Source organism: Osmerus mordax, chromosome 22, assembly GCF_038355195.1.
Source record: "Osmerus mordax isolate fOsmMor3 chromosome 22, fOsmMor3.pri, whole genome shotgun sequence".
In the NCBI taxonomy this organism is placed as follows: Eukaryota; Metazoa; Chordata; class Actinopteri; order Osmeriformes; family Osmeridae; genus Osmerus; species Osmerus mordax.
Genome location: NC_090071.1, coordinates 3,112,344 through 3,126,408, shown reverse-complemented (window position 1 = coordinate 3,126,408; position 14,065 = coordinate 3,112,344). Strand labels below are relative to the sequence as shown.

Below are 14,065 nucleotides of genomic sequence, written 5' to 3'. Positions count from 1 at the left end.
TTGTTATGCGGCTGGCCTAACTCGTTGTATTGCTAGAAAAGGCTTATTCTGATACACCAGAGAAGTCCACTTTTTTACTTATATATTTATTTCTGATGCCGTTTGATAAAAGATGGATGACACTTTCAGCTGTTTCTGAAAAGAAGGCAGATGGGTTGTTTTATCCTCTCCTCCTCCCCTCTGACCCCCATCCTCTCCTCCTCAACCCTCTTCCCCTCTGACCCCCATCCTCTCCTCCTCAACCCTCTTCCCCTCTGACCCCCATCCTCTCCTCCTCAACCCTCTTCCCCTCTGACCCCCATCCTCTCCTCCTCAACCCTCTTCCCCTCTGACCCCCATCCTCTCCTCCTCAACCCTCTTCCCCTCTGACCCCCATCCTCTCCTCCTCAACCCTCCTCCCCTCTGACTCCCATCCTCTCCTCCTCAACCCTCCTCCCCTCTGACCCCCATCCTCTCCTCCTCAACCCTCCTCCCCTCTGACCCCCATCCTCTCCTCCTCAACGCTCCTCCCCTCTGACTCCCATCCTCTCCTCCTCAACCCTCCTCCCCTCTGACCCCCATCCTCTCCTCCTCAACGCTCCTCCCCTCTGACCCCCATCCTCTCCTCCTCAACCCTCTTCCCCTCTGACTCCCATCCTGTGTGTGTGTGTGTGTGTGTGTGGGGGGGGGGGGGTTCTTGTCTCGGGACTGTTAAGGCCAGTACACCATGTCCACGTTTAAAAGGTGCCACAGCCAGGTAGCTGTGACACCATGGGCGTGTGAGGGACGACTGTCATTTTATAGAGGCCTGTTGCTATGGCAAGGAGGGAGTGTGTATGTGTGTGTGTGTGTTCAAAAACATCAGCTAACACCAGGTTGTTGTTTGGCTTCACGGCTGGAGGCTTGTTTTACAGAGAGAGAAGGTGTTTTTCTCTCCCTCCCCTGTCTCTCCCTCCCCTGTCCCTCCCTTTCTCTCTCTCTCCCTCCCCTGTCTCTCCCTTTCTCCCTCCCTCTCTCTCTCCCTCCTCTGTCTCTCCCTCTCTCCTTGTGTTGTTTTCCTGCTGTTCACCAGTGAGAGGTCCACACAGTTAGAGGCCAGTAGAATAGTGTGTATGTGGATAGTGTGTAGAGGATGTTCTGGCTGGCTGGATGACTGGCTGGCTGGATGGCTGGCTGGCTGGCTGGCTGGCTGGATGGCTGGCTGGATGGCTGGCTGGATGGCTGGCTGGCTGGCTGGCTACACATCTCTATGTGAATCACTAACAGGGTCGACCACTTTAAAGAAAAGTCACTTATAAGTCACCTAATTAAAAGGAGACTTTGACATGGCCAATGTTCATCAGACACTCTTCTGACCACTGGGACCCTAATTAGAATAATGAGAATTACAAGACAAATTTAGGCTCCTGCTCTCCCCCTCTCTCTCAATCCCCCCTCAGCGCACCTGTGCTTGGTAATAGAAGGTGGAGTAGTCCTTCTCAAACTCAGGGATTAGGTGACCTCTGCCTGCAGTAGCTATAGTGACTCCAGCCCACAATGCAGTGCTCAGTTTACTGTTTTATGCACAAGGTACGAGCTGGAGCCAAAACTTGAAATGGCACAATTTGTTTCCCATCACCCACACACACACACACACACACACACACACACACACACACAGTCATTATTTGTTGTTTTGCTTATGCAGAAAATGAGCGGGAGATTGTCTGCTTGCAAGATGGATGCATTTATATGCTCATCACCTTCTCTTGTTGCTCTGCCTTGGTGAGCTTGTTATGTGTTATGTTTTGAATATGTGTGTGTGTGTGTGTGTGTGTGTGTGGCTGTGTGCTAGTGAGTGCTGCTGTTTGGATAATGAGAGCTATTGCTGTAGAGAGTACATCACACAGTACTGCAAAGTATCCACACACACCTTCATACACAGGTCCTCAGACACACACACACACACTAATACACACATGCATAGGGAAACACACGCAGACATACAGACTCAAATGTATACACATACACAGAGCATACCTCACTGCAGTAGTTCACTACCTTTCTGTGCCATGTTGACAGTAGACTATACCAACCTGGGGCACTGACCCCAGCCTCTTAAGCTAGTCCCTTCTAATAACTTCACCCCAACCTATCCTCCTCCCTACTCTCTCCCTCTCATGATCTCCTCCTTCCCCCCTCCATCTCTTTCTCCCCCCACCTCTCTCTCCTTCCTCCCACCTCTTTCCTCCCACCTCTCCTTCTTCCCACCTCTCTCTCCTTCCTCCCACCTCTCTCTCCTCCCCCCTCCTGTGGGCAGTGTGCTGGTGGTGATTGCAGGTGGAGATGCTGCAGCTCTCCAGACACAGTGACGCTCACACTGGCTCTCTACTCCTGCTTCACATTGAACTCAACTTAACACAACTTCACACAACTAAACTGACTCTCAGACGGAGGGAGTTTAGTAGATGTGTGCGTGCGTGTGTGTCTTCTGTGGAGGTCGTATGTCCCTGCTCACCATAACAGTGATTTATCTACCAGCTCTGAATGACCTTATTGGTCCTCAGGTCACCCAGGGTTGGCCTGGCACCTTTCATCCCCTCCATAGTATGTGTTTATCTGAATTATCTTGGTACCCCTGTTGGCCACCTTTTAATAACATGTAGCCCAGTATCCAGCCTCACTCACAGGCCTCCACGCACAGGGAGAACAGGCGTTCCTGCGACCCAGAGAGAGGGCCTTGCTGGCCTGGCTGAGAGGATCAGCGAGCTGGCTCTACAGTGGAGCCTTGTGGCCCCCAGGGGCCCCATAGACATCAGAGAGATAAATGGGACAGTTACAGTGTAGAACTGCCCCCAATCTCCCCCAGGCGCACCTTCTGCTGGAAGAGGCTCATCAGCACACACACACACACACACACACACACATAGCAGGGTGTGAACACACACACACGGCAGTGCGCACACACACGCAGTGGGGGTCACAAGAAGTAGGTTCAGCCAACTCAATAGTTCCTTGGAGGGGGTCTCTAGAGTGGGCTCAACGATCCAGCTCAGAAACAACCCAGACAATTGAATTACATCTGTTTCCAGTCCTGGGCAATGTGGGTGGGGGGCAATTCCTCTATTGATTAAAATCAATACTTTCCATCCAATCTCTCCACTGTCCTTGACAAAGCCCTACTAGCATACCAAGTAACCCCTCCACACACACACACACACACACACAGACTGTGCGGCTGTCTCTGGTTATTAGGTGGTGGTCAGGGTAGGGTGTAGTTGAGGGTGGGCGGAGTGTTCATCAGAGCAATGACGTCGTGGCTCCAGGGGGTAGCGTGTGTGTGTGTGTGTAGCGTGTGTGTAGCGTGTGTGTAGCGTGTTAGAACATAAGCCATGTGTGGCTCCAATGTTGGAGCATGAGAAGAATCTGAGGTGTCTTTAAAGCTGTGTGTGTGTGTGTGTGTGTGTGTGTGTGTGTGTGTGTGTGTGTGTGTGTGTGTGTGTGTGTGTGTGTGTGTGTGTGTGAATGCATGTGTGTTTTGTGAAGTGAGTAGTGATGCATGTCTTTTTAATTGTTTGGTGTGGGATGGACTGAGGGGCGGGGGGGTTGGTTATCTGTTATGTGCGTGTCTCCCCACTGGTCGCTGTGTGTGTGTGTGTGTGTGTGAGAGAGACAGAGAGAGAGACAGAGAGAAAGACAGAGAGACAGAGAGAGAGACAGACAGAGAGACAGAGAGAGAGACCATGGCCAGGCCCTAATTGCAGAGAGGAGACAAGGGGTTAAATGAACCATCAGGTTCATCCAGGAAACTCTTCTTTCCCACATTGCTGCTGTTTCTCACCATTAATGATGTCTCTCTCTGTCTATTTCTCTATCGCCTTATCCTCTCTCCCCCTTTCTATTTCTTTCTTCTCTCTCCTCTCTCCCTTTCCTCCCTCTCCTTTCTCCCCTTCTCCCTCTCTCCCTCTCCCCCTCTCTAATTCTCTGTGCTAGAGGCCAAAATATTAGCCAGTGGGCTAATTTGTCTCGCTGCCGTCCTGTCATCCACTTAGCCTTAATCAATGGCAGTAAAAGCTGTTCTCCGGCGTCAGTGAAGTGACCTTCCTCTGACACCTGCGGGAGTGATTCTTACCCGGTGTTTCATCCTACAGAATGCACTGAGGGGTTCTCACTGAGCTGTCTTCGTGGCGATGGGATGCGTAGTGCTGAACATTCAGCATTCAGCTTTCTCTGCGGTGAAAAGTGAATTTAAATTGTCTGGGGTTGTGTGTGTGTGTGTGTGTGTGTGTGTGTGTGTGTAGCCCTTAGAGATGGCAGGCTTGAGAAGAGGAGAGCTGACCTTTTAGAGAGGTATTACATAGAAGCCAACTCTTATCTCTCCCGCTCTTCTTACCCTGCCATTACAGATAACCAAGCAGAGACCGCACACACACACACACACACTCTCTCTCTGGTCCCCATCCTCCTCTTGTTGGCCAGCTTTAATTAAAAGCACACAACCTTCTGCCAGCTACATTGTGGTTTGCGCCACCTAGTTCCCCATGTTAGAGTCCTTCCCACTAGAGACAAGGAGAAGACTGTGACAGGTCTGACCAGATGAAATAAGAAGAACCTCGTGTGTGTGTGTGTGCGCTCGTGTGTGTGTTTGTGCGCTTGTGTGTGTGTGCGCTTGTGTGTGTGTGTGTGTGTGCGCTTGTGTGTGTGTGTGTGTGCGCTTGTGTGTGTGTGTGTGTGCGCTCGTGTGTGTATGCGCTCGTGTGTGTGTGTGCGCTCGTGTGTGTGTGTGCGCTTGTGTGTGTGTGTGCGCTTGTGTGTGTGTGCGCGCTTGTGTGTGTGTGTGTGTGTGCACTCGTGTGTGTGCGCTTGTGTGTGTGTGCGCTTGTGTGTGTGTGTGTGTGCGCTCGTGTGTGTGCGCGCTTGTGTCTGAGATTAACTCGAGTCAAATGGAAAAGAGACATTTACATGGAGTACAAAGGTCAATCTCCAAATGAATCACACAGCCACACAAGTTTCATGTTCTGAGAGGGAGGAGGAGAGGGGGAGGGAGGGGCGGAGAGAAAGAGAGTAGTACAGAGAGAGAGAGACCGAGAGAGAGAGTCTGACGGGCACATTGAGAGTTACTCTGGATACAGGAGCGAGGTCGACAGTAAAGACAGAAATGTGTTGATACGGACAGTCTGTTTACCAGTGCAGCTGTCTGTCTGAGCGAGGAGAGAGAGGGATGGGGGGAGACTGGCTGACGCAGGCCACTGTAATGCAAAGTGGCACTAGATTTTATTTTTAGGATGCAAGGCCCCAGTTTTATAGGCTTCTGAGTGGGTTGATCTTTTTAAATATTCAACTTCAATGAAATATGGAGCATGACTGGAGGCTGTTTGGGATTCATAAGTCTCTTTCACGGGACTATCCCTATTGAAAGCTGTCAAAAGAGTTTGTGTGTGTGTGCGTTTGTGTGCATGCGCGGGCACATGCTCCTGTGTGTGGGTTTCTTTATGTGGGTGTGCACGCGTGTGTGTGTTCACAACTATATTGTGAACTAAAAGTAGATTTACCAAAAAGAGCATCCAGCTGAAAAACAAGATGCCAGGTTCTATAGAGAACGCCAGCTTGCCTAAAAGCAACCATGCATTTTCCTGCTCACCTTGAATCTATAGCCTATAGATTGGAAAATCTATATATTTATGATGGTGTATATATATATATATATATATATTATGGTGTGTGTAAACTCATCATTGATTTGTCCATATTCCGCCATTGATATAGCTGTTGTGTGAAAACGAATGAATTCATCGCTTGAAGCCTTCTACCCTGGCTCCATGTGTGTGTGGCCCAGTCAAGCGTGCCCCCTCCAGAGGGCTCCAGTGGCAGGGCTGACACCAGACTGAGAGAGCAGCCCAGAGCAGAACTAAACTGTCACTCTACATTACAGCTGATCTGTATGCTGATCAACTGCTTCTAGTTGCTGGGAGGGAGGGAGGGAGGGAGGGAGGGAGGGAGGGAGGGAGGGAGGGAGGGAGGGAGGGAGGGAGGGAGGGAGGGAGGTAGGGAGGGAGGGAGAGGAAGAGAGAGAGGATGAGTTTCTTTGTGAGTGATTATGTGTGTGTGCTTGCGTTTTAGATTTAGTGGTCTGGTATGCAGAGGGCATTAGCGGTCCATTAGCCAGCATGTAAAGACATTATCAGAGAGCAGGAAAGAAGGGCACACGTTTAGCTACCATCTGCAGTGTCATCGCTCGTCACCTCAATGGAGAGAAACCTCTGCACTTGACCTCTGAACTCTACTCTTTGGACGTGACCTTTGAACTTTAATCTCAGGACAAGACCTCTGAACTCTCCTGTCTGGACATGATCTCTGAACTATAAACTCAGGATCTGACATCTGAACTAACTTAACCTCTGAAATCAATTTTCTGGATCTGAACTTTGAACATTACTCTCTGGAAAGGGCAGTCTGATTTTACCCAGGCCCCAGTCTCTTCACTTCTCTGTAGGGTCAGAGAAAGTCTTTTATTATTGCATAAGGTTTACTGTACTTGTATAAGACCAACTGTATCCATAAGTATGGTGCTTCAGGGAACATCACACTGTTGACATTGTTGGAAAACACTGATAATAGTTTCACATTGTATCCAATAAGGTCAAAGGGGAGCAGGAAATTACTTATATAAGCCTGTCTTTCATACTTCATACAAAAAATCAGTTGTCCAAACAAATATTGATAAAACTAGTTTTACTAGCCAGCGGTTGTTCCCAGATCAATGTTAAATGTGTTTAGTACTGTGTTAGAACAGCCCTGCATGTCATGCCATGAGCAGCCAGAAGCCACGCAATCCCTCTCAGTTATAGCAAGATACTTTATCTGTTGTTGAAAGTGATAGTACTGTGGCTGCATGTTATGGGCATGTTTACTACATCAGTTGAAAAATGGTCAACGATATTTTTAGCTAGGCAAACTAAGTACGACTCCGTAACGAATAATGTTTGCTTTTGGAATTTCTATATCACTATGTAAATAACCGCTAAGAAAAGACGAGCGCATCGTTAGCACCTAAGAAACTCACACTGGTTGACGGTGGCAGTACTGTGGAAATGCAAGATACCCTGTGAGGTTGTGCATAGTTTGCCAGTTAACTTCATAGCTCTGAGTTGGCTACACGTTTTGTCATATTTAGCCACGTGGTTTGTCACTTAGCTAGCCTACGCACTACCGTAGCGGACACGGTGTATCCGAGTTCGCAAATGATGTCAGCCTAGTTAGGCCAGCCAGCTACAAACAGAGTTGGACTGTGGACACATTGTGTAGTTAACCCATACACACTGTTTGTGAGAGTTAGACACAGCCATCGAGTTGTGTTGCCATGTCTGTTTGGGGCTAGCAGCAGTGGTGATGGCGGGCAGCCAGGCTAGCATCACAGCATTGTTAGATCCGGCAAGGCGGCCTAACACGATGTCACGCTCCACCGGAAAACGCAGTCACTGGGGTTCACATTGTTTAGTGCATGGTTCCTCTACACCTGGCCCTTAATCTCTTCCCCTCCTTCTTTATTCCTGTCCCGTTCTCCACTTTAGACGTGTATTGTATGCCCCCCCCCGGTTATAAAATTTAAAAAACGACATGATGCTCCATGGAGACCCAGGCTCATGTGTGTGAGAGTAACCTCTTACAATGGAGAGAGAAAAAGACATCCACCTATGTTTCTTTTTACACTTGTTTGATAACCTTCAGAGATTAATTCACGTAAATTATTTCTAAATCGCTTTTTCATCGACCCAGAGCAGATTTACTCAAGTGCATACAGATATTTTATCAACAAATCGTTTAAAAACTAATTGCAGACTCACGCCCCCCCCCCCCCCCCCCCACACCCTCTTTTTCTTATGCTGAAAACAAACATCATTTGGCGCCATTCTTTTCCCTCGCAGGGGTTAAGTAAGCATTAAGCCATTTCAATTCCTAATTAATTTTCCAGGGGCGATGAATACGCAGGGATTTACACACTTTCCCGACACTGGTCTTTGCTACTGTCTCTGACTATACAATGCTAACACACACACATAATGGTGCTGTCACAACTGACTATTTGGTAGATATGAACACACACACACATCTCTGAAAGACTGCTAAATTATGCAGTTTTCCCCCAACCCTATTATCCATTCTCTTTTAGTTTTTCAACAAAGACGGCGCTAAACATGAAGAGAATAACAATAAATAAGAGAAGGAGTACTGAAGAGGAGAGACTGGGACAGAGAAGTAGAGAAGAGGAGGGACAGAGAAGTAGAGAAGAGGAGAGAGTAACAGAGAAGTAGAGAAGAGGAGAGACAGGAACAGAGAAGTAGAGCAGAGGAGAGACAGGAACAGAGAAGTAGAGAAGAGGAGAGACAGGAACAGAGATGGGCAGAGATATGGAAGCAGAGAACTAAGAGTGACGGGGTGTTTGGGGGGGAGAAGAGGAGGGTTCATCCCAGTTCAACAAAGGGAAACTTTGATGTGTGAAATGACATCCTTTCTGGGTTACCTACCTCCTTCTAGATAACCTGCCTCTCTAGGTGGCCTGCCTCTAGATAACCTGCCTCTCTAGGTGGCCTGCCTCTAGATAACCTGCCTCTAATGACCTGCCTCTAATGACCAGCCTCTATGGGTGACCTGCCTGTAATGACCTGCCTCTGGGTAACCTGCTTTTAATGACCTGCCTCGAATGACCTGCCTCTTTGGGTGACTTGCCTCTATGGGTGACCTGCTTCTAAGGAGCTGGCTCTCTAGAGGACCTGCCTCTAATGACCTGCCTCTATGGGTGACCTGCCTCTGGTCCTGCTTCCCTCTAGCAGATCTCAGGGAGGGGAATACTTAGCCCTCAGCAAGTGTTAGTGGTGTTGTCTAGGTAATTACTGTGTGTGCGTGTGTGTGCGTGTGTGTGTGTGTGTGTGCGCGTGTGTGTGCGTGTGTGTGTGCGTGTGTGTGTGTGTGTGCGCGTGTGTGCGCGTGTGTGCGCGTGCGTGTCCTGGCTTGTGCAGGTGTCCTGCATCTAATTTGTCTTTCTCCAGCCCCATGCTGTGCCTGCATTAGCATGTTGTTGATGTTCATACTTTAATGACTTCCTTTAGCACATTCATCTCTTTTTCTTAAAACAGACACTCACAACCAACCACACAAATTCCCTTTCCAAACACCTAAAAGCTCACACACTGGTTTGTTGGGTCCACGCACAAGCACCCGCTTGTGAATGCAGAATGTAATTAATGACATTGCTGGTTGTGTCAACACAACCATTAAGAGGTCTAGCACTAAGAGGCAATTTCTGCTTTACTTACCTCACTCACAGAATCAGCATGTTCTCTCACCTGCTCTCAACACCTTAGCTCCCTCTCCTCTTTATCACCCCATCTTATTTTCTTTATCCATTACCGTTGTCCTCTTTCTCCAATCCTCTTCGACGCCATCTCTCATCTTTATTCCCTCCACTTTCCTGTGTCTGTCCTCACTTGCTCTCTCTCTCTCTCTCCATTTCTGTTGTTCCTTCTCTCTGTTCCCCCTTCTCTCTCTCTCAGGTCTTTGTGTGTGATCTAGACTGCTGGGTTTGTCGCTGGCCTGCCTGTGGGTCTGCTTGCTGTCCTCATCTAGATTCTTGTTCCAACTCAGCAAGCTGAGGGAGTGTGGAAAGGAAGGGAGAGAAAGTTGATTAGTTACGTTCAATCATGCATTTTTTCATTAGTATTCTTTTACTGAGTTAGAGGGAGGGAGGGAGGGAGGGAGGGAGTGGAGACGGAAAGAGTAAGTGGTGAGGGAGGGAGGGAGAGAGGGAGAGAGGGGGAGGAAGTGAGGGGAAAAGTGGAGAAGGAGGCATAATAAGTGGAGAGGGAGGGAGGATGGGGAAGTAAGTGCATATGGTGAGAGAAGGAGGGTGAGAGAGAGGAATGGGGAGAGAGAGATAGAAAGCGTGTGTCCCGCCCTCCCGATGCCCTGGTCTCTTGGCGGTGGATTGATTGACAGGCTGTCATTAGGCCACGCATCCAGTGAGAGCACAGAACACAGAGTTCACACTGACAGAACACACAACTCCCTCTTGTCCTCATCACACACTCTCCGTTCAGAGCATGTCTGGCACACTATCCGTCATTCCGCCACCCCCTGTGTGTGTGTGTGTGTGTGTGTGTGTGTGTGTGTGTGTGTGTGTGTGTGTGTGTGTGTGTGTGTGTGTGTGTGTGTGTGTGTGTGTGTGAGAGTCTGTGTGTGTGTGTGTGCACACACTTACACAAACACACACACACAGACCCCAGAGGCTCTGCCCCAAACACTGAGCGCCACGCTGACCATAGAAAACTCTGCTGTGAGTCCACGTCCAAGATGAAGCTGTGGTCAGTGTGCCTGAGCAGACATCAGCCAGCCAGCCAAGTAGCTATCCAGCTAGCCATCCAACCAGCTAGCCATACTCCCGATTAGTCATCCAACCAGCTAGCCAGGCATCCAGCTAGCCATCCAACCATCCAGCTGGCTAGGCAGAGCTCCGCCCTGTCGAGGCACTCTCCATCGATCTGCTATAATCCTCTAACAGCACTCCACGCAGACAACTCCATGTCACCCTCATACTCACTGCATAGGAGTCAATTAGAACATGCAGATGGCTGTGTTTGAGGAGCGCTCAGCTCCCATCTGTGTGCCCACCCCTCTCCCTCTCTCTGACCTACTCTCCCCTTCATAGACTGGTAGAGAGGGAGGGAGGGAGGGGGGCAGAGAGGGGGGCAGGAAGGCAGGGAGGGAGGGAGGGAGGGAGGGAGGGAGGGAGGGAGGGAGGGAGGGAGGGAGGGAGGGAGGGAGGGAGGGAGGGAGGGAGGGAGGGAGGGAGGGGGGCATAGAGGGAGGAAGCCCACCACCACCACCACCACCCAGTCCAGCTTGCCAGATTAGTGGTTACTCGTAGTTGGTCCACTTGATCACTTGATTGCGTGAGGGATTTGGTATCATGTGATTGGGCTTCTGTTGTAGCAGCTGTGTGTGTGCGTGCGCGTGTGTGTCCCGTGTCCAGTTGTAAGGCAGAGAGAGAGGAAGGAACCAAGCTCCACTGCTGTTCAGTCTGTCTGTCATCCTGTATGTCTGTCTGTCTTACTGCCTGCCTGTAAGTCTGTCTGTCTTACTGCCTGCCTGTAAGTCTGTCTGTCTTACTGCCTTCCTGTATGTCTGTCTGTCTGTCTTACTGCCTGCCTGTATGTCTGTCTGTCTTACTGCCTGCCTGTCTGTCTGTCTTACTGCCTGTCTGTATGTCTGTCTTACTGCCTGTCTGTCTGTATGTCGTACTGCCTGTCTGTCTGTCTTACTGCCTGTCTGTATGTCTGTCTTACTGCCTGTCTGTCTGTCTTACTGCCTGCCTGTCTGTCTGTCTTACTGCCTGTCTGTCTTCCTGTCTAAGTGCCAAGTCCCCATGCTCATTAGGTTGATCAAATGCATCAAACTACACAAGATAGGGTTGGGGGGAAGGGGGAGAGAGACAGGGAAGGAGGGATGGAAAGAGATGGAGAGCCTCATTTAGATTCTCAGAGGCAAATGTAAATAGAGCAAATTACCTGACGAGGAGACATGAAGAACTTTCTAGTTCTGTTCGCAGTCAGGATGTCTCTTGCTTCTCTATCTCTCTCTATCTCTCTCTGTCTCACTCTTTATCTCTCTCTATCCCTCTCTCTCTCTCTCTGTCTCACTCTTTATCTCTCTCTATCCCTCTTTCTCTCTCTCTATCTCTCTCTGTCTCACTCTTTATCTCTCTCGCTCTCAATCCCTCTCTCTCTATCTCTCTCTCTGTCTCACTCTTTATCTCTCTCGCTCTCAATCCCTCTCTCTCTATCTCTCTCTCTCTCTCTCTCTCTGTCTCACTCTTTATCTCTCTCGCTCTCAATCCCTCTCTCTCTATCTCTCTCTCTGTCTCACTCTTTATCTCTCTCGCTCTCAATCCCTCTCTCTCTATCATTCAACAAACAAAAACAACACTGCTTTTTGCACTGGGCAATACAATCCTGTACCATTTGTAATTTTTGTAATATTTGTATTTTTATATTGTAAATTACTGCAACTTATATTTTATTGTATAGTTTATTTTAATCAAATTCCATTGCTAGTTATGTACCCCTTAGTTTGCTAGTTATGTACCCTTAATATAGTTAGTCTTCATTTTTAAATTTTAGATTCCTATATGTTTAATGTTTGCACCTTCCTGCCAAAGCAAATTCCTTGTCTGTGCAAACTTTCATGGCGAATAAAACCCATTCTGATTCTCTATCTCCCTCTCTCTATCTATCTCTATCTCCTTCTCTATATATCCCTCTATCTCCCTATATATATCTCTTCATCTATCCCTCTCTATCTCTCTTTCTTTGGAGCTGTTACTGTATGGAGACATAGATTTATAGACGTGAACCATGTATGGAGGTGGTGGAGAAACAGTTTCTCAGCTTCTGAACCGCTCGTCAATACATCACTGGCCCTCTCACCACGGCAACAGTGACGCCAGCTGTTGTCGGGGGGGGGGGGGGGGGGGGGGTTGACAGTGAAGCCCGGTAGAGCAGTGTCACGCCTGCCTGACTGGACCTTGGCCAAACTCATCAGTGATTGGCTGATGGAGCGTCAGAGTATTCGGCGTGGCTCTCAGGGAAATCAAACATGCTGTAGAGACTGACCTTTGACTTACCAGACCCACGCCAAGGTCACATGACTGGAGCTGCCATTTTAACTCTTTCACAGCGTTTTGTGTGTGTGAGGGAGAGAGAGAGAGAGAGACAGAGAGAGAGACAGAGAGACAGAGAGAGAGAGACAGAGAGAGAGACAGAGAGAGAGACAGACAGAGAGAGAGACAGAGAGAGACACAGAGAGAGACAGAGAGAGAGACAGAGAGACAGAGACAGAGAGAGAGAGACAGACAGAGGAAGCGGAGATGAGAGAGAGAGAGAGAGATCAGTGTGAAGGAGAAAGTGGCTGTTCACTGTTGCTGCATCTGAATGTGTGCGCTTGCATGTAATTGCTGTTCTAAACAAGTATGTACCTGCTGTGAATCTGTCAGCCCAATTATCACTCTCTTATCCGTCTGCTGTCACCTATGTCATCCTGATTGACAACTCCTCGCCCACTCACTCTCTCTCTCTCTCTCTTCATTTACACTCTCTCTCTCTCTGCACTCTCTCTTTCCCCTCCATATCCCTATTCTATAGAACTCGGCTGCGTGATTTAATGACTCATGTCTTTTTCTGAGGCTGTATAGTACATTAATAAAAATCTCTTTCTCTCCTCTGTTCTCCCACGCACACCTCGTCCCTCCCTTCTCTCTCTCCCTCCCTTCTCTCTCTCCCTCCCTTCTCTCTCTCCCTCCCTTCTCTTCCTCCCTTCCCTCCGTCCATCACATGCTCCCCCCCTCTCTCTCTGTTTTCCTGTGCAGAGAACACAAGGGCACCTTTACAAAGGTCACGCTCTCGGCAGAATATCAATCTGAGCTCGGCGCCGGCCGCCAAGGCCCCGCCTCCCGTTGCCAAGGAGATACCTCAGGACTTGGAGACACGCCCCCATATCCCGCCCGCCGCTCGGGGCAAGCCCCCTGCCCGCAGAGACCCCGCCCAAAGACACGCCCTTGGGCGGGAGAGGGAGGGGGGTCTGGAGAAGGAGAGGGGGGTGGGGAGGGAGAGAGAGGTGGAGTTGGAGCCCCCAGCCCGCCCCACCTCCAGCACCACCACCACCTCCAGCAGTTCTCATGGGGACACTGATGTTGAGGCCCTTCTGGCTCGACTGAAGGCCCTGTGAAGGCACTTCCTCTCTGATCCTCTCACCTTCCTGCTTCTTCACTTGTGCTCTCTCATACACACACACACACACACACACACAGACTCACACAGGCACATACACGTACACACACAAGACTCACACACACACACACACACAAACATGTATTCTAAATGTGTACTGTCAAATCAGTCCAGATCTGACAGATTTGTTGTGTGAAAACACAAGGCTCATCATCTCCTTTAGTCTGCTATGCAACAACCCTTCAGCACTTTACATGCAGCCCACAATGTTTCATTTCTTGAATTATCTTTCTTTTGCTTCTGACCAAAATAATGTAAAAAGGGCTCAT

General features: G+C 49.1%; 1 protein-coding gene across 1 annotated transcript in view; it reads left to right on the top strand.

The window, feature by feature from the left end:
- Positions 1-13,734, top strand: part of diaph3 (diaphanous-related formin 3) — a 124,731-nt gene extending 110,997 nt beyond the window's left edge. Inside the window, 2 exon segments of the mRNA XM_067260952.1 lie at positions 696-708; positions 13,378-13,734. Of these exon segments, the coding sequence (XP_067117053.1) occupies positions 696-708; positions 13,378-13,734 (370 nt within the window).
- Positions 13,735-14,065: the final 331 nt, after the last annotated feature.